This window comes from Hyperolius riggenbachi, chromosome 1, assembly GCF_040937935.1.
Source record: "Hyperolius riggenbachi isolate aHypRig1 chromosome 1, aHypRig1.pri, whole genome shotgun sequence".
In the NCBI taxonomy this organism is placed as follows: Eukaryota; Metazoa; Chordata; class Amphibia; order Anura; family Hyperoliidae; genus Hyperolius; species Hyperolius riggenbachi.
Genome location: NC_090646.1, coordinates 74,039,871 through 74,061,123, shown reverse-complemented (window position 1 = coordinate 74,061,123; position 21,253 = coordinate 74,039,871). Strand labels below are relative to the sequence as shown.

The 21,253-nt window shown below is 42.3% G+C and overlaps 1 protein-coding gene across 3 annotated transcripts in view; it reads right to left on the bottom strand.

The window, feature by feature from the left end:
* The window catches only part of EIF2AK3 (eukaryotic translation initiation factor 2 alpha kinase 3), an 88,229-nt gene that overhangs the window by 25,176 nt on the left and 41,800 nt on the right, over positions 1 to 21,253 (bottom strand). For 2 of the 3 annotated variants that reach the window (XM_068275159.1, XM_068275177.1), the window contains exons 3-9: positions 14,217 to 14,411; positions 13,641 to 13,771; positions 11,993 to 12,227; positions 7,298 to 7,460; positions 4,103 to 4,240; positions 2,710 to 2,832; positions 2,377 to 2,475 (exon numbers count right to left, since the gene is read on the bottom strand). In XM_068275159.1, coding sequence (XP_068131260.1) covers positions 2,377 to 2,475; positions 2,710 to 2,832; positions 4,103 to 4,240; positions 7,298 to 7,460; positions 11,993 to 12,227; positions 13,641 to 13,771; positions 14,217 to 14,411 — 1,084 coding nt within the window. The remainder of the gene's footprint in view (positions 1 to 2,376; positions 2,476 to 2,709; positions 2,833 to 4,102; positions 4,241 to 7,297; positions 7,461 to 11,992; positions 12,228 to 13,640; positions 13,772 to 14,216; positions 14,412 to 21,253) is intronic. The other variant, XM_068275169.1, reaches the window with a different exon arrangement.

Here is a 21,253-nt window from a genome sequence, read left to right as displayed (position 1 = left end):
GATCTGCATGCTTGTTCCGGGGCTGTGGCTAAAAGTATTAGAGACACAGGATCAGCAGGAGAGTCAGGCAACTGGTATTATTTTAAAATGAAAACTCCATATCCTCAGTTTAGGTTCTCTTTAAACAGTCAAGAAACAGTGAGCGACAGCTTAGTTTCAAAGGGTCTTAGCTCTGCTCTGTTTTACAGTTTAAACTACAGAGTGTGGTTTATAAACTACAAATATGACAGAGTGATGCAATGTTATAAATAAAGCTATATAACTGAAAATAATAATCTGAGACTTTTCTTTGCTACTATAGTTCTCTTAATTAACAGTGCTACACAAACAATTCATTATATTGTAAGTTTATTTTCCCTTCAGTGTCACTGTAATGTGTTCTGATAGGTACACACCAACCTACAGAGTCAGACCCAGTTTCCACATTCACAAAAAACAAAAAAAAAAGAACACATGATGCAGTGCCAGACAGGAATGGGTGATCTCTGCCGTGCGAGACAACATAATATAAATTATGTAGTTAAAATGACCCTGAAGTGACCTAAAAAAAAGTAGAATACTCACCTATTAAGTATATGCCATAGGGCCTTCCCTCTCCTATCTGCTCCCTCAGTGAAATGATTGGACCTGCAGGTTGAACACATTGTTGTCCCTCCTCAGGCAGCCTTCGGAAGTAATTGAGTACCCGAGTGCTTCCTAAGGTTTTCCAAGGACTCCCGAAGGCGTGAATTTTAAAAAAAGAGGAACAGCAGGGGAATGAGGAGACGGTGAGATGACTGGAAAGGCTCTATGGGAGCCAGAGGGGCCCCTCTCATTTTAGGTCACTTCAGGTTTGCTTTAGTTAATTAGGATATAACCCCCCCGCCTCCACCACCAAAAAAATAAATAAATAAAAAATAAAATACCCCACTCTTGCACCGTACTATGGTTACACCTATGCTGATATCTTAGCCATCCTGCTCCCAATGGAACGGTGGCACACCAGAAAGTACCGGTAAGTCAATCTCTTAAATACCAACAGATTTAGTCAGAGGAATGTAAAATAACCCCCTTCTAAGGTAACTGCAAATTGAACAATAAAAGAGTAGTGATAAAAGTCAACCTAACCCTACAGGGTGGTCAGACTGACCCCATTAGTACACTGCTGCCAGTAAATGTAATAAATATGATAGCACTTTATTCAGACCTTTTGAAGTAAACCGGAAATGCAAAGTAATGTTAAAAAGTAGAGTCTTAAAGGAATACTTAAGTCTAGAAAAAAAAAAATGACATTTACTCACCTGGGGCATCCCTCAGCCCCCCGAAGCTGGATGGTGCCCTCGCAGCCCCGCTTCGATCGTCCTGTCCCCGCCGGCGGCTACTTCCGGGTTCGGCGACAGCCGCCGACAGGCTGGGAACGCGGCTGATTTTCCGCGTTCCCAGCCGCTGCTATCACTCTCTATGCTGATATAGCGTATATATATATATATACGCTATAGCAGCATAGAGAGTATATATACGCTATAGCAGCATAGAGGGTGATAGCAGCGGCTGGGAACGCGGAAAATCAGCCGCGTTCCCAGCCTGTCGGCGGCTGTCGCCGAACCCGGAAGTAGCCGCCGGCGGGGACAGGACGATCGAAGCGGGGCTGCGAGGGCACCATCCAGCTTCGGGGGGCTGAGGGATGCCCCAGGTGAGTAAATGTCATTTTTTTTCTAGACTTAGGGCCCGTTCAGACTACAAAGTGCGGATCGCAACGCGTACGAACGCACGCCATCCGCGTTCGTATGTGTTGCGTGGCTGATCCCATCACTGAAAAGTGAATGGGACAGCCGTGCGTTTTTGTAAAATCTGCGTGCAGCATGCGTTCCCGGACCGCACAGGTCCGGAACGCATGCTGTGTGAACATCAGACAGTGCACTCTATGCACTGTCTGATGTCCTGTGTGTCGGCCCCCCCGCACGCGTTTCCAAAACGCATATGGAAACGCGTGCAGTGTGAACGGGCCCTAAGTATTCCTTTAATCCCCCTCATCTGTGACTAATCACCATCGTAATTTGATCTCTCAGCTGTGTCCACAGTAAAAGCAAATGTATCAATTCCTAACCCTGATTTTATTGAGAACAAAAAACCCCAAGCTGTTCTAAAAGTTAATACTTTAGAGTTGATTGAAAAATGTACTAGACCTCACCCCATTTTCTCTGGACTGCACTGTTTACATTTCTAGGACCCAAGCTGCCAAACAGATGACACACAGCACACCAATGATCCATTGAAGGATGAGGTTGTTATATGGTGAATGGCAGTTACAGCACGGTTTCAGTACACGCAATGCATTGTGGGCAATGGGCACAGCCACACAGTGAGGGAATGGTGTCACACAGTATGGTGATATACCAGTAGGAAGAGCAGACGGTTGCAGAGGCGGAGGAGGTGTATCCACTCTCACAGCCACTACCACGTTTCCTTCAAGTCTGGGGACTCCTTCAGTCTTTGCTAGAAACAAGGTGAGCAAGTCAGGATGACTATTGCATGAAGTAATCTAGTAGAGGACTGTAGAAACATTGACTTCTGATCTGTGGCATTCCACATTTAAAGCTCTCTACAGACACTGAATAGCTAACACTCGGGACTGTCACTGGTGAGTTTTAGGAACAATCCCTGTACAGATATGCTGTTTACACAGTGGGAGGTGCCTAACAATGGCAGCCATGAATGATGCAGACTTACCATATGGATACTGCAGCACAGACAGCGCTCCATTGCTGTACTCCTCATGAGAAAACTTGTCATTGCTGAGACACTTATCAAACTCATCAGAGCCAACCAACACTGGCGTCCTGGAGGGGGAGTCTAGGAATAGATACAGGAGAAGAAATGTATTAAACAATGCAGATAATGTAATTCTTTAAGTTCCATGGAAATTCAAATTAAAAGGGAACTGTGAACCTGATGTTACATTTTTTTTTTTGAGTTAGCTGTTGGGGTGAGCATCATTACACTTATGGGGTGCTGCGCCAGTAGCCTCCTGTCCATATGGGCTCCACCATCTTCTCCACAGAAGTGATGACGTTCACGACAACAGCACACTCAATCATCCCCCCTTATGGGAAAGTTCTAAGCAACAGACGCCAGTTATACATTCTACTGTTGCAATCTTTAATATTCCTAAACCACTTAAAATGTACCCAAATTAAAAATACAAGATTTCAGAAATAAAATCTATTTTCTAACTTACAATAATAAACAGCAGCCTTTTTTCAGCTGCATGATGACAAATATAAAATATTTTACATTTATTGGAGGAACCACTCCCTTCCTTTCATATTGCTGGGACAGAATCCGGCAGACTGGTGGAAGAGATAAAAAACAAAACACAGGCTGCTACTGATTATGTCACAAGGGAGGTGATCTCAGCTTGTGTGAGATTTCACATAGACGATGCCCCTGTGAGGGAGGGTAGCTGATGACAAACACACCCATGATCTAAAACCTCCTACTAAGCTCAGAAGTAATGGCTGCCACCTGTATAACCCTAGTTATGGAAAGAGAAGGGTGAAAAGCATGCACTGAAATGCTCTTAAGCTTGAAGGAGTGTTTATTTATCTTTGTATGTGTCAGAGTGGTGCAACTAAATATTTTGAATTAAAAAACATGTTTGGTTTGGGTCCGTTTTAATGACACCAGGTGTAAGATTGTGTCGCATCTGAGCACAGTTACAGCCAAGCTCAGTTGTGCCTCCATTGGGGAAGGGGGGGGGGGGGAGGCTTCTATCAAGCGCTGGTACCAAGTGATAACAAGCACCCAGTGAAAGAGAACAGCCGACAGGAGGTGAATTCAACGCCTTCAGCTGTCTGTGTGAACGAACCCTTAGAAACACACTTGATTTGACACCCTTTTGTGCAGAGGTAAGCCAAAATCCACTCACAGTGATTTATGGGCAGCCCCACCATGAGTCTTTTGTAAACATTTTTAGTTGACTAATAAAGCTATGTTCTTGTAGATGGGCAGCTTTCACTGAAGCAATTCATTACAGGATTACACAGAGCGCAAACATCCAATTGACTGCTGCTTTTTACCGTGATTACGTTCAAAACAAACAACAAATAACAGCAGCCCTTACGAATTAGAGGCTTCCATTTGATTCTTGGCAGCGATATAATGGCATGGTCTTTCATCCTGTCCAGAGCGGTTGGATTTACCGGGAACTTCTCAGACGCTCTGACGGACGCCTGCAGATACAGCTGCCCACGGAACATACCTGGAAAATATCAAGGGAAACCGCGTCACTTATACTCATACCACAGTGAATGACCGCACACACAAAAACAATCTGGTAAGGATAAGAGATGAAGCAAATAGAAATTAAAAAGCAATAACACTCTCAAAGAGTCAACCTGTCAATACCTGATCTTGTGGACAAATCCTATGCTAAAGTTTTGTACCAATCCCCATGTCAATATTCTAGATTATATGCAAATTCAAACTGTACGCAGCTTGGGACTAGACCAACCAATGAAATTCTAGTCAAATTTGGTAAGTCTAAATTCAATATTGGCATGAAAACTGCATGCATGTCCTTTAACCACTTAAGCCCAACTGGACAAATATATTTGTGCAGTGTATTTGTGGAGAGTGCACCACCAGTTTGCTACTAAATGAGGCACATGTGGTATCATTTTAACCGTGACGAGTTGTGGAATCCATTTTGGTGTGTCTAAAACCTGTGAACCACGTCACATGAAAAATAGGTAGGGACAAACTCAATCAAATATAAAAAGTCATTTTCAGAATTATGATCAATCTTGGGAAAGTTTTAGCAACACTACAAGAGACATATGTGGTATCATTTTAACCGTGATAAGTAGTAGAATAGAGTTTAAAGAGTTTTAGGGTTGAGGCGCATGTCTCCTGTATTTTTTTTTAGTCACAAACTGAATCAAAAGAAATTACATTTTTGCGTATTCTGTACCAAAATAAAAGACTTGTAAAATGAAAACAAAGTGACAGAATATGAAAGAAACAACATAGATTGTTACCTTAGGAACCTGGCTTTTTAAATATGTATGCCATAAGGGTATATTACTATTATTTTTCAAAATAAGGCCTTGTAATCTTCGACAGTGTACAATGAGAAAGCAAAAAACACAAAACAGAAAAAAGACACCTTTATTTCCAAATACAATATTCTCTCCATACATTGTGCTAGGAACATAATCTAAATGTTGCAATAACCAGGATGGATGAGCAAATAAAATTAGTGGGTTTAACTTATAGTCAGCACTGTTTAATTTAAAGCTATAATGGATGTAAATGGAGAAATAGATTGTTTTTTTTCATCTTTTTCCCTTTAAAATGCATAGAAAATAAGGTGATTACTAAACAAAATGAACACACACTAAAAGCCGAATTTGTCCTGAAAAAAACAATCTATAGATCATTTAGTTGTGATAAGGAGTAATAAAGTTATTGGCAAATGAATGGGAGCAGTGCCTATATGTGAAAATTGCTCTCGGGCTGAAGTGGTTAAAGAGTAACAATAACCCAGTAACCCAGGACTGAACTTCATTCCAATCATTAGCTGATACCCCCTTTCCCATGACAAGTCTTTACCTTTTCTCGATTAGATCAGAAGGGACCTTTGTGTGGCTGATATTGTGTTGAAACCCCTCCCACAGTGTGATGTCATGACCATGGTCCTGACAGTTTGCTGTCTCTGAACCTTGTTGCGTTGTGAGAAATAATGGATTTTTCAAACTGCCAAGCAAGCACCATCTACCTCTGTGCATAGAACTCTTAGTAACGGACATTCCGTACAGATCACCTGGCAGGACTAAAGATGTCACCACCAGTGATACATTTCAGAATGTAAATCAGGGAGAGGAAAGTTTTTACAACGGCCAAACACTGACTAATCTATAAATGAATATTGTATTTTCACTACAGTGACTCCTTGGCTCCTCTATGTACAAACTTTACTCATAATTCATTGTAAGCTGCATAACTAGAGCAGCTCCCTCTAGTGGCAGCAGGATGCATTCCATACAGCCAAGATATCCTAAAACATTTTTGCACACAGCCAAATAATACCTAAAATTATTAACGTGAGCTGCAAATCAAGACGTTTGCTTGAAGGTAGAACTTGAGAACATTTCTAAATAGACGACGCTATTTTTCTAAACAGTTGCACAGAGGAGTGGATAGAACAAGAGAAGCCCGTAAAAAATGGATAGACTGCTCATACTGTACAGCATTTTGGTAGCATAAAGGCAGACATTTCATGGATAAAATGAATCCCGATGATGTAATATCTGGAAGGGGCATGAGGGTGAAGGACTAATACTATAATCAGGCTTAAGGCCTGTGCAGTCATCTCCCCGCAGCATTTAGGGTGAGATCTGCAGACATGGCAACCATCAGAAACTAATACCCACCAGCCAGATGTTCCTGTGTAATCTCAACTCCCACCTAAAGCTGGTGGTCGGAGCTTTTATAAGCCGGCGAGACATCACCCATAGGAAGAAAAAGACTTTCTGCAAACAGGTCAGTTACGTCATACAGTTACCAGTCTCAAAATATCCATCGGAACTTCTAACAGAGCTATTTATCCCGATAAACAGCTGGCCGGCTAGTTAAGGCTCAGGCATGCTGTCTCCATTTTTTAATTGCTACCCCCAACATTGCAAACTGAGCTTGCCAACAGCTTGCCACTGCACACAGCTGAGCGCTCACAGCTCGAGCCCACGTCTTTGTGCTACTGCACATGCAAGAGCTGCCTGCGTGTGCGCAGTGCAGGCAAGCTTTGAGGAACTTTGAGGGTCCAAGCGCTGGAATGGGATGAAAAGATGGGGATCCAGAAGCTTCTCTCGCCCGAGGCAAGTATCAACATTTTTTACTTTAACCTCTTGAGCCCCAGAGGTTTATACCCCCCTAGTGACCAGGCCATTTTTTTTTTTTTTTTTTACAGTTCGCCACTTCACAACTGTAGCGGCTTACTGCTCAGTCATACAACTTGGCACCCAAATTAATTTTACCACCTTTTCTTCTCACAAATAGAGCTTTCTTTTGGTGCTGATCACTGGGGTCCCCTGTGCGCAGTGACGGGAGAGTACGCTCGTGCGAGCGCCAGCTCCTGTTAAATCTCGTTCCTTGTGAGATGACACCAATAGGCATCCAGGAGGTATGAGAGAGCCGCTGTCCTGCTGTCATCCTGTGTTAGGTGGACGGGAAGTGGTTAAAAAGTCCCAGAATTCCTTTACGTACCATCCCAGACAAGACAGGACGACTCGCACAGATGTTTTTGAACACTGAAACTTACCCAGGTAGAAGCTAGACTCCGTGGCACCTCTCGCTGCTTCCACAATATCTTCCTCATCCTCTAATACATCATCATTGGATGTGTAACTTGTGTCATCAAACAGACTGATGGGAAAGACTTTCCCGTCTTTAACCAACCAGGCTGAAGCAATGGGAGTGCAGAACTGAAAAGATGAAACCAAAAGTACCATGAGAAATCTCGGAATCGCTCTGTGAACACATTACATAAAAAGGTAGCATACACAGAGAAATATCTGTATGACAAGAGGAATACAGAAGAGGATTAGTTTAAAGGCCCTAAATAGTTAAATAGAAAAAATAAAATTGTAAAAAATAATCAGGTCAAGCTCATGTTATTTTGCCACTTTAAAGTCTACCTGAGCGAAACAAATTATAACGCATCTTTGGCGCTAGAACAGCTACACAAAAAATCATTCTGACTGTGGTCTAGTGATCATTGTAATCCAATTATGATTACGCCAAATTTGACGCACATTTTCGCAATTACAGCCATACGCAATTACAATTTGGAAATTGAATTGATTTTGTGTAATTTAGTCGTAATTTTGTGCTGACTTCAGCAGTTAATAGCAAAGCCCCCATACAAGCCATCATCATCAAAATTGCTACATAAGCTTAGGGGAGTAGTGGCAACAAGTAAGGCTAGTTTCACACCAGGACGTTGCGTTTTAGGGGACGTTATGCCCCTAACGCAACGCCTGGTGCTCTCTAAGGTGGACGTCAGAGTGAGCCGCGTTGTGCAGCTCACTCTGGCGACCGTGATGCGTACTCTTGTGCGCATGCGGCATCCTGTGGTCCCGCCGGCCAATCGCTGCACAGAGCGGCCGCTCCAGGAAGTAAACACTGCACGTCACTGAGTGCAGTGAATATTAATTAGCCATGTGCCTGGCCGCTCTACGCTCCTCCCCAACGTTACTGAGCATGTGCAAGCAGTCTAACGCGGCTCTGCCGCTTAGAAGGTACTGCATGCAGTACGTTGTCTGGTGGCGCAGCGTTACTATGTAACGCAACGTGGGCACTGAACAGCCCATTGATTTTTCATTGCTGTGCGGTGGGGTGCGTTACAGGCTGCTCTAACGTGCGCCTGTAACGTCCCACTGTGAAACCAGCCTAAAGGAAAAAAAAACAAAACAAAAAAACTTGTTTTTAAGAAAAATCGATCAGAAAAATGACATTTAAACAACGATTTAACAACAGGATTTCATGTTTCTCCCTTCACAAAAATCTAAATGTCACAGTAAAGCTGTAATTCAGCGAGAGGACTATAACCCAAAAAGTCCCCAATGGAGATGGTGAATCACTTGGTGATGTTGCTCTTCTGACTCATCACTAGCAAGCAGCAAGCAACTGCCCTTGTGTTACTGGTGTCCTCTCACAGCTGCATTTGTAAGAGTCTGACCCGCAGCAATCATGTAACACTTGCACTTCCCGTTTTCTCCTACAAGCTAATCACTTCTAGAAGCATGAATCTCGGACAGCATGGGCTAGGCCTGAAAGATGAATCGAATTTAAATCGAAATCGTGATCACCAAGATCACAATTTCGGAATCGTCAAAGCGGCTATTATCGCGATCACGTCATTTTCACATGGGGGAAGTTTGAAGAAGTGTGCTTGGCAAAACTCCGGGTTCCTGTAGGTCACATGACATACAGGAAGTATTCCATGCATTAGAAGCTATGTCCATCACTGATGCAGCTTGGGGGACAGAGGAGGCACAGAGAGACACAGAGAAAGAGCGGGCACAGAGACACAAAAGGGGCAAGAGAGAGACCCACTAGGCATAAAGAGGCAAAGGGGGCACAAAGAGAGACAGAGGAGGGAACAACTAGGCAAAGAGGGGGAACAAAGCTTGATTGGAAGAAAACCGTGCATCGAATCGAAATTGCAATTTCAGACAGGAATCGCTCAATTCAATCTTTTCCTAAATTCGTTCAGGCCTAGCATGGGCAATGCAGTAGTGCTTGATTCAGACCACATTGCTGGGCTGGCCCTCTCTCCACTAGCAGGATATTTCTGGACACCGACCTACAAACCAGGGCTGTGGAGTTGGTACAACAATCATCAGAACCTTATTAATCATCCAGTGAACCTTATTAAACAGACAATGGCCTCAATTCACTAAACTTTATCAAACACTTTATCAAACGTTTGATAATTTACCTCATGGGTAAAATCTAATTTTGAATACACTAAGGTGTTATAGATTTATTCAACGTTTTATTGATAAAACATTCGATAAATATATAAAACCTTAGTGAATTCAAAATTAATCGAATGTTTTATCAATAAAACGTTGAATAAATCTATAACACCTTAGTGTATTCAAAATTAGATTTTACCCATAAGGTAAATTATCAAACGTTTGATAAAGTGAGGCTCCCTTTGCTGAATCTGTCATTTAGTTTGGCACTGTTATTGGCCTGAGGAAGCGGGCTCTGACCCGCGAAACGTGTTGCCTGTGCTACTAATAAAAACCTTTGTAAAATAAAAACGGAAAATAAATTTGAGGTAGCTTACCTCAGTGACGAAAAAATCTTTGTAAACTGCTTTTCGATGCTTTTATTACACCAGGGCGCCTCTTATACCCTTATTGTGTAAACGTTTGATAAAGTGTTTGATAAAGCTTAGTGAATTGAGGCCAATGTGTTGGGACATTCTAACTTTTAAACATTAGCGTATTCCTGTGTTCTGTATTCTTATGTACACCAGAAATGCATTGTAAATAATCTTGGGACTAAACAAAACGAAACTTTGGATATGGCTGTAAAGCAGCTGTTTAAGGGGACTCAGAAATCACATACACTACAGCTCTGATACTTACCCAGGGCTTTCTCCTGCCCCATAACCATGTCTAAGTCCCACGCCGTCCTCCCACGGTCTGCCGTTCAGCCGCGGTGATCTCAGTAACAAGCCTCAGTCGATGCCAGTCAGGGTCTGCTGCACATGTGCAGACCTCCCGTGCATGCGCAGTAGACCCGGAGTGACGTCATTGAGCCTCGTAACAGAGCTCACTGCAGCTGAACGGCAGACCGTGGGAGGACGGTGTGGGACTTAGACATGTTTATGGGGCGGGAGGAAGCCCCGGGTAAGTATTAGAGCTGTAGTGTATGTGATCTCTGAGTCCCCTTAAATAGTAGAAGAAAGTAAGCCGGCACCCTCCACAGTGAATTTGTTGCTGTGATATTATGAACAAATAAAAAGAGCATAAATTCACTTTGGAGGGTGCCAGCTTACTTTCTTCTACTGATTCAAGATCCAGAGTACTGCTGGATTTCACCAGGCACATCCAGCAGACCACATTGAGGAGTGCTACACATCTACTTCTACTATGTCCCTTTAAATAGGAATCAAAAGTCCTTGGAAAGAGTACTTGTAGAGGGTGTAAACAAGAACAAAGAACAGTGATCGGGCCTTAGGCAATTTAACTGCAAGTACAGGTAAGAGTGCTGTGCAGGTACTCTGCAGGAGAACATGGGATTCTTCCTCTATTATGCATTCTTCATGCGCCATCTGAATCAGGTTTACAGGTGATAGACAACACCTCTGTAATCAGTGTGCACAACTTTCTCAGTGCATTCACAACAGCTCTGCAGGGAGAGCATATATAGAGTATATATTACTACTGTGTAAATTAGTGACAACTACACATCAGGCTTTATTCTTTCAACAGAGATGTTATTTCTTATATACAGTAGAATCTCGTTATACTAAACTCCAAAGGTCCAGGAAAAGTAGTTTACTACATCAGAATTGGTCATACACTGTATATTTATACAGATTCAGTTTGCTGGGACTGAGGACTGAGTTTACTATATCCAGAGGTTTACTATATCAGAACGAGAGTCTACTATATATGAGATTTCTGTGTACACATCAGATATACAGGCACAATCACATATGTATATCGGATTTTGAAAATATGGTGACTGCTTTATTGCAACACTGCTATTACTGTACATACAAGCTATTTCTGATGACTATTGTCTGAGAAATATAATATTTTATATTTTCTCTTAATTACAGTTAAAATGTACTGGGCATCGGCGCATTTTTTCCTGACTCCACAGTCCTGATCCAAACTGTACTTATTCTAGCTACAGGTAGTCCCTGGTTAACGAACGAGATAGGGACTATAGGTTTGTTCTTGACCTGAATCCATTCTTAAGTCAGAACATTGTGCCATCTCTGTCACCTGTACCTCCTCTGTGCCTTCAGTGTCCCCCTCTGTGTCACCTCTGTACTTTGTACCTGTTTTACAAGTTTAAAAGACATTTTTTTTTAGATTTTTTTAAAATCAATTTTCTCAAAAACAACAAGTCTAATTTGAATTTTTTTTCTTGTTCCCATGGAAACAGAATCCATGCCTTTCATATCGGCGGGTCGTTCGTAAGTCGGGGACTACCTATATATTTAAAATGCATCTGACATGAGACAGACATGCGTGTACAGTGCCAAGCACATAAATAATTAGGCTGTGTTCAATTTCTTCTTTTTCTGCCTGAAAGAGTTAACATGTAGGTATGCAGCTGACAGTTTCTCTCCAGTCGGGATCCTGAGGACTATAGTGCCCTTCACCGATAAGGGATTACAGCCATAAAATGGTTTACGGTATGTCATCAGTTTATTTTCACCTCCGATTTGCTTTAACACATTCTACCACCTGCTTGTTCATACCTGGTGCTCCCACTCCAGGGTACCCATTTTCCTGTTGAAGGCCATGACCTTCCAGTCTGCCACAGACACCTTGATGACAGAATCTTTTGTCCCCATCTCCTGCTCATCGATGTCAGCAATGATTTTGGACTCATCAGTGCCCCTACTGGGTTCCAGCTGGCCTTCAATATAACCCACGCCTGGCTCAACATCTGGGATGTAGCGCAACTCAAAGTGCCCAACGCTGAAGTTCCACCTATGGTACAAAACATTTCATCAACACGATATCATGTGTATCTGTGAACACAACTCCCGGCTCTGAGCTCGCCTTGCATGAGGCTTCATTCATCCTGATCTAACCGTCAAATGCGACACAAATCCACAGGTCCTACTGACAAGATGGCTGCTCACTGGGAACTCCATCCCAGATTTCAATCATTTTCTAGGCAGGGACACTGATAAATTGTGCTGTGGGACACAAACTTGGGGGAGTGCTACCAGGTAGCAGCACATATTCTTGTCCATCCAGTGGGATGGTGTTGGGCTATAAGCTGGTTGGTGCAGATGCCCTATAACGTTTATTCGCATGCAACTGAACTTGGTTTTCATGTTGATCTAGTCCAGACATAGGCAAACTTGGCCCCTCCAGCTGTTAAGGAACTACAAGTCCCACAATGCATTGCAGGAGTCTGACAGCCACAGTCATGCCTCAAAGGCAAATGCATTGTGGGACTTGTAGTTCCTTAACAGCTGGAGGGCCAAGTTTGCCCATGCCTGATCTAGTCTAAGGAGAATAATTTTAATACAAAGGCCTGATGAAGTGCAAACCTTGCCCGAAACTTCTTGCGGACCGCCTAACACAGGATTGCGGCAGGACAGTAAAGCTCTTGTTCCTCCGCGACGCATATGTGCATGATCTCGCGAGGAACAAGATTAGACGAGTCTCGCACAAGCGCACGCTCCCGTCAGTGTACGCAGCTGTGCCCACTGATCAGCCTGCCAGCCAATGATCGGCACTGGCAGGCTGTTTATTTCATTAATTATGAATTTAAGTATTTATATAGCGCCAACATCTTATGCAGCGCTGTACAGAATATATAGTCTTGTCACTACCTGTCCCTCGGAGGGGCTTACAACCTAATCCCTACCATAGTCATAAGTCTATATATGGATCCTGTGGTGTATTTATTAGTCTAGGGCCAATTAAGGGGGAAGCCATTTAAATGATGTGTGCTTTTTTTTAATTAAAAGAAAAACTAAAAATAGCAGCAGTAATCAAACACCACCAAAAGAAAGCTCTATTTGTGAGAAGGAAAGGGGGTAAAATTAATTTGGGTGCCAAGTTGTATAACCAAGCAATAAACCATTAAATTTGTGCTAAACTGCTAAATTGTAAAAAATTGCCTGGTCACTAAGGGGTATAAACCTCTGGGGCCCAGGTGGTTAACAATCTAGAGGCTGCAGAATAGAGGAGGGAACATAACTGAACGTCAGGGTAATATATACGCCACTGTCATGTGATATATTGTACCATACACCAGACCACTGCCGGGCCACATGCTTATTCCACCTGTGTTTATGGAGCACAGCTATAACAAGGCTGTGTGCAGCATCTACAGTGTGACCCCCCCCCCCATTGACCTACAAACACAATGCGGATCACACTCACTTCTCACTGCCGCTGCGAGGTCCCACCGCCCGCACGGTCTTCTGCTTCCGGTGTAACAGCAGAATATCATCCTGCTCAACCTCTTCATCATCCCACCGACGACAGCCCATCGCTGAGCAGACATATTTTACCTGGAACAATAGAGGCAGCTGTGGTTATAAGCATACCAACAAAGCTTCAAATGTAACTAAATTTATCCTCTCAAAAAATTAAAATCAATAAAAAGGACACCTGTGATCAATAATGCTAACATGCTGTGCCATTGGATTTGCAGTTTCATCCTCTTTACTTACATACTGTGCATTGCACACATACGGCTTGCACCAAAATCTGTCTGATATTTTAAGGGGACCTTTACAATACTGGGGTAAAGTTAAACACCAGACCAGTTTGCCATCCTTTACACCTCTATTCCACAGGCGGCTGAACTGCTCGTTTGTTGAGAGCTACAGCTGCCGGCTCACTGCAAATCAATCTGAAGTAGCTTTAGCTTAGTCATGTGTTGTCCGGTTAAAGCATTACTAATAAAAGGGAGGGGGAAAAAAAGTCATCGTGCTGAGGTAGCTCAGGGCTCACCTTGCCGCTGCTGGCACTGAGACCATACGTGGTGAGAGACTTCCCTCCAACCAGCACAACATCATCACCAAACTTGTATGACGACTCCAGGAGAGACTCCACTGTGAATGGAACGGCTTCCATGCTCTCTCTGTCCCGATCCCACTGAAAGAGATCTCCATCCAGAGAGGGGATGATCATCTTATTGCCAAATACCTAGGATGACACAGAAAACAAAAAGATTAGAGACAGCATTCAGGAACACGCTGCAGTCTGACGGTTGGATCTTCTGTTCAGATGAGTTTAAAGTGTACCAGAGCTGAATAAAGAAGAAAAAAAAAATTGATACTTACTTGCTGCTTCCTGCATCAGCGTAAACACGTGCGAGTCCCTCTGCATCCTCCAGCAGTCTGCCATTCAGCCGTGATCAGTCCGTGTCTTAATCACGTCCAGTTTGGATCATCTTCTGGTCTTCTGTGCATGCACGGACCACCTGCGCATACAAAGTAGACCAAGACTGACGTGACAGACAATTACCGGGGCTGATCGCGGCTAAACGGCAGACCACGGGAGGACGCCAAGGGTCTCACATGGGTTTATGCTGCTGCAGGAAGCAGCGGGTAAGTATCGATTTTTCTACTTTATTCAGTTCTGGTTTACTTTAAGGAGCTATATTAAAGCTATATTGTGTATGCACCTATCAGAAGGCTTAGAATCATCAGTGAGTGGTCAAACATTATATGAATCTCGTTCCCCTCACCCCAGGCAATTTGACAGACCTCAAAGCAAAAAAAAAAAAAAAAGAGAATGGCATAGCAACTTAATTTGCGTCCAAGCAGAGGAGGCACGCATAGGCTTTGTTGCTTGCTCATTTGTGGGGGTAGAGGGGATGTGGCTTCATGCTTGAGGGTGATGTGGGGGTGTGGCCTCATGCTTGCTTATTTGAGGAGGTAGTGTGGGGGAGGCCTCAAAGTTGCTGCTATCCATGATACGGATTAGGTATAGTCTGAAAGGTGCAAATAATGCCAAACTGATTTAGAATTATGCACATTTTTTCGAGCAAATGTTAGCATCTTGAAAATGGACCAAATGAATCCCACCAAGGTAAAATTCGATTGGTCCTTTTTAAAGCTGCATTCAATTTTCATACAGAAATCTGCATGATCCTTAATGGACACTAAATTACCGGTAATTGACCATTATCCCCATTACTGACCAGTAAGGATGAGAAATGAGATGCAAATATCCCAGAGTTCAGGCAGGATTTTGTATATTTGGATTCAAATGTATGCAACTTGAAAGGGGACCAATCAGTTTAAACCAGGGCTGTGGAGTCGGTACAAAAATCCACCGACTCCGACTCCTCAGTTTAGGATTCCAGCGACTTCGACTCAGACTCCTCTAATTTGCATATTACAATCCTGTTGATTAAAAGTATTTGTCTCTTAACTGCCAACGCTTAGGAATTTTAAAAGACAACTGAAGTGATAAGGATATAGAGAGACTGCCATATTTATTCCCTTTAGTCATAGACTAAAACTAGTCCTTGTAAGAGGCACAGACTAACCAGCAAGCTCATGGTGACCCAGAACTCATTGGGGTGTGTAAGGGACTACAATGGTCCTAAAAGCCCCCTTACTAAGATGTTAAGAAAAACAAAAGTTTGCTTTCCTAAAACAGAAAGAATTTGCGATAATTCAGGTTGGAGTGAGCTCGAGATGTCTCCCAGAGCATCACTGCTGAATATATGCAAATTAACCATTGTACCCTTAGAAGCTAAACACACCTCCAGAACCGCTGGAATGCAAGGATGTGTGAGCTTGTTAATATGTACAGAGCCATAATAATCCAACATGCATACAGACTGTTTCGGATTGTTTGATCCTCATCAGTGCATGGCATGGATTAATTTGGCTCTATGGAGTAGGGCTTGTAAATCCGAGAGGCACAGACTAACCAGCAAGCTCATGGTGACCCAGAACTCATTGGGGTCTGTATGCATGTTGGATTATTATGGCTCTGTACATATTAACAAGCTGACACATCATTGCATTCCAGCGGTTCTGGAGGTGTGTTTAGCTTCTAAGGGTACAATGGTTAATTTGCATATATTCAGCAGTGGTGCCTGGGAGACATCTCGAGCTCACTCCAACCTGAATTATCGCAAATTCTTTCTGTTTTAGGAAAGCAAACTTTTGTAGTCCTTGTAAGAGTACTTGAAAAAGGTACAGGCCGGAACAAACAACATCTATCAGGCCCTAGGCAATGTAACTGTGGGTACATGTAAGAGCAGTGTTCTCCCCAGGCTCTTTTAGCTGGGTGCTCTACCCGGCTAGTTTTGGTGAGCACCCGGCTGTCATCGGCTCACCTCTTCCTCTGCTGCAAGCAGAAATGTGCAGAGAAGCACCGGCCCTGCATTCTTTCTACTCGCCCCACCCGGCTACTTTTTCATGCCACCCGGCTACTTTCATGCCACCCAGCTGGAAAAAAAACTGTGGGGAGAACACTGAAGAGTGATGTGCAGGTACTCTGCAGGAGAATGGGGGGGGGGGGAATTCTTCCTCTATTACACATTCTTCATGCACAATCTGAACCAGGTTTATGGGTGGTAGACAACTCCTCTGTGATCAATGTGCACAACATTCTCAGTGGATTCCCTGCAGCTCTGTGGAGAGTGCATATGTAGAGTATAGTACTACTGTGTAACAAAGTAAACCTGAGACAGATGAAATTAAAGTTTTATACATACGTGGGGCTTCCTCCAGGCCCTTCAGGCTAATCAGTCCCTCACTGTCCTCCTCCGCCACCTGGATCTTCTGCTATGAGTCCAGGTACTTGAGCCAGTCTGGCGTAGTACACATGCACACACTCCGCCCCAGGAGCGTACTACACCTGCACAGCCCTATTGCGCAGGTGCAGAACGCTCCTGGCTGTAGGAGCGGCATGTGGCTAGACTGCGCTGACTGGCTGAATTACCAGGACTCATAGCAGAAGATCCAGGTGGTGGAGGTGGACAGCGAGGGACTGATAAGCCTGAAGGGGGCTGGAGGAAGCCCCAGGTATGTATAAAACTTTTCTTTTCATCCTTCCCAGGTACCATTTAATTTGTAGTCACCAAACCAAATTTTAACAACATATCAAATTATTTGATTTCATGAGCAAAGAGAGTGCATACATTTGCATAAATCAGAATCAACGCAGAACGATTTCCATCTCATTGACCATCTCTATTAGTGACACGGCTACACATCAGGCTTTATTCTTACAGCATAGATGTTATTTAGTATATATAAAAGATTCCTGTGTACATACATACATACATATATATATATATATATATATATATATATATATATATATATATATATATATATATATATATATACATACACACACACACACACACACACACACACACACACACACACACACACACACACACACACACACACACACACACACACACACACACATATATATATATATACACACACACACACATATACATACACACACAGTCACAATCAGATATGTATATCTTACTTTAAAAATATGAGGACTGCTTTATTGAAGCAGCACAAGTAACTAATTTTTTGGTTTTGGTTTATTTCATTTTGTGGACTAAGCACAGCTATTACTGTATGTATAAATGATTTATGATGACTATTATCTGAGAAATAGAACATTTTATCATATTTTCTATTTTAATTACAGTTTAAATTAATTAGGAGTCGGAGTATTTTTTCCCGACTCCACAGCCCTGGTTTAAACATTGGTGGGATTTGATTGGTCCATTTTCAAGCAGCAAATATTTGCATACACATGTACGGTACATAATCCTGCATGAACTTGGAAATAATTACATCTTACTGAGCACGTCTAGTCAGACTCCAGCTGAGCTATTATGCAATCTGTCATACATACAGCCAGAACAATAATCATTTCTATTCTAAAGGTTTTACATATCATGACTACATAACCTGGTTCCTACCCGCATTATAATCAGGTAAATACAACCTTACATGAACAAAAACACATGACATAGTACACGATTATTATTAAATAAACATTCAAAATGCATTAGAAGTGTGTGAAGAATTAAGTACACGAAATGCATTTGATTAATTGATCAGCAAGTTTGACCAGCAGAAACTGAAGGCTGGGCTGTTTCCTGGTCTGAAGCATTCAGGTTTGTTCCAACACAATACCAAGGAGGAAAGACATCAGCAATAATCTTAGAGAAGCAATTGGGTTTATAACAATTTCCAAACTCCTTGATAAATAAAGATGATGAAAGGTTTCTACGTGTGAAGAATCTTATGCTGGATACACACCGTGCGTTTCCGCGTCAAATGCGTCCGTCGATACGATTATTTCCGAGCATTTCCGAACGAATTTCGATGATTTTTAGGTCGATTGCCATGTAAAGTATGGCAAATCGACCTAACGATCCATCAAAGCTTGAATCGGACATGTCGGAAATAATCGAATCAATGCGTATCGACGGACGCATCGAACGCGGAAACGCATGGTGTGTATCCAGCATAATTCAGACAATCTTCCTGGTAGAAAACCTTCCATACAATTCACCGCAAGGTCAGACTGTGCACAGCACAGAGAAATTGCAAAAACAAAACCCAAACCCTAAGGCTACGTTTCCACTATGACGGTGTGATTCTGCTGCGGAAAACGTGGATGTGGATTCGTATGAGTGAGTTTGCGGATTTTCGCGCGGAAACGCTTGCGGTTTGCAGTATGCCATTTTAACCATGTCAATGCCGATAAGCATGAACATTGTTTTTTTACGCAAAAACAAACGCGAAAACGCATGGAAAATCGCATGACGAAAACGCATGCTATTTTCCTATTAATTACATTACATGCTAATCGCAAACCAGCCTTGCAGTGTGCGGCGAATTCTGATGGCTCTACTGCGCAGATTTTTTCTGCACAGCACATCGCGCAGATTTTTGTGCTAGTGGAAACAGGCTCATTGACTATAAACTAGCTACGCGAATCTGCATGTAGATTCACTCTAGTGGAAACGGGACCTAAGAGCTACACCTCAGACTAACATGCTAAGAAAAAAAGTCTTTAAAAGTTCATTACACTATAACAAAAAAACAAAAAGTAATGAACAATTGTGGCTTGACGACAAAGAGCAGCGGGACATACTGTAAGTGAACAAAGTTTCAAACCACAAGACAATAATGCACAACACCACATTTGGTGAGATGATGAGCGAGGATTTAGGGCCTGTTTCCACTACTCGCAGATAGGATGCAGAATTGATGCAGAATGGACGCAGAAAAACTGACTCCAATGAATGCCTATGGGAAAATCTGCATCAGAAAAACTGTGTTTAGTGGAAACAGGCCTATAGGCATTCATTGGAGTTTTTCTGCATCCAATCTGGAATCAATGGAAACAGGCCCTTAGGTTTGTTTTACAGCCACAGAACCTGGACACCTTGCAGTCACCGAATCAACCATGAACTACTCTGTACCCAAACATGAGGCAATTTGTGGGACAGCTAAAACTCATTCAACAGGACAAAAAATTAAGATGTTGCAAATGGCCAAGTGAGAGTCCAGACCTCAACACAATTAAATGCTGTAGAGCTGTGCATAGATTAAATTCTTGCAAACCTCAAAGAATTTAAACAATGTTGCCAAGAAGAGTGAGCCAAAATTACTCCACAATGTGTAAGATTAGGAGTGGTCAATGAGATGTAAATTCAAACATATAACTACGTAGTGATAAATTGATAGTGGTTGTCATGACACTATAACGCAGCAAGTCAATATTTTTAAGATTTCAAAAATAAAATAAAATAGAGGACATTGCACAGATAAATGAATCAAGGACAATAGTGTAAAGAAGAAGACTTGGGCAGTGTGATTATTCACATCACCATCAAACGACAGTCTAAAATAAAACTATATGAGGCTAAGTTTCCACGTTTTGTGTTAGATTTTTCTATCAGAAAATTTGCATTGATTTGGCAAATAATGGTAGTAAATGGGGCAGTTTCATTCAATGCAAATTTTCATACTCGCAAAAACAAAAATCTGAGGTCTTGCATCATTTTTTTGGGACATTACGTACAATGCTTTGCATAGGTAATGCATAGCAATGCAAATTTTTGTGAAAATTTGCATTAATCTATGGTTACAGGAAGTTGTCAGCAGTCATGACTAAGCTGTTACTAGGCAGATTGTTATGACTAATGTGAATTTTCGTGTACAAAAATTCGCATAAAAACACATACAAATTTACAAGTGAATTTTGAGCAATCAGAAAAATCTAGTACGATTTTTTTGGCTGCAAAAATGTCATGCTACAGTGGAAACATAGGCTTATGCTGGGAAAACAAGATGAGATTTTTCTGTCGATTTACTGTCCGATCTTATTTCCGAGTTATTTTCTTATCTTTTCTTATCAATTTCCATTCACTTCTATGAGAAAGCGATCAGAAAATCGATTAAAAATAAGATCGAACATGTCGGAAATTATCTATCGAACCATCTATCTACCACAAAATCTAATGGTGTATTCCCAGCATAACACAATAAAAGAAATTCCATGACATACGGTACTTGGTGAGAAAGCAGACAGAGCAGCTAGGTTTAATGCATACTGACAGAGAGCGCTCAGATGCCGGGGAATCCAGATAAGGAATGTGCATGAATATTGATGAAGCACCAAGATGCTTTGCAGCAGCCCTAGAGGCGGAAGACATTGAAGGACACTCGCACTGGTAATGAGCATGGTGACTGCAGGTGAAAGATGACATCATCCCTCTGCACACAGCATTACCTCACCTCCTAATCCAGTGAGTCACCAGACTGGCAGAATGTGGGTAATACAGAGCATATTAAGGGATCTGGGACTGAGCAGCAGATACACACACACTGCTGCTGCTGCAGCCTCAGGGTCACACTCCAGCACACACATAATTAAGCTGCCTGACAGATAAGGATTAAGCCATGATGTGTATTTCCCTCTATAGAGCAACAATTCATCAGGGGGAGATAAGGATATTGCTAATCCTCATC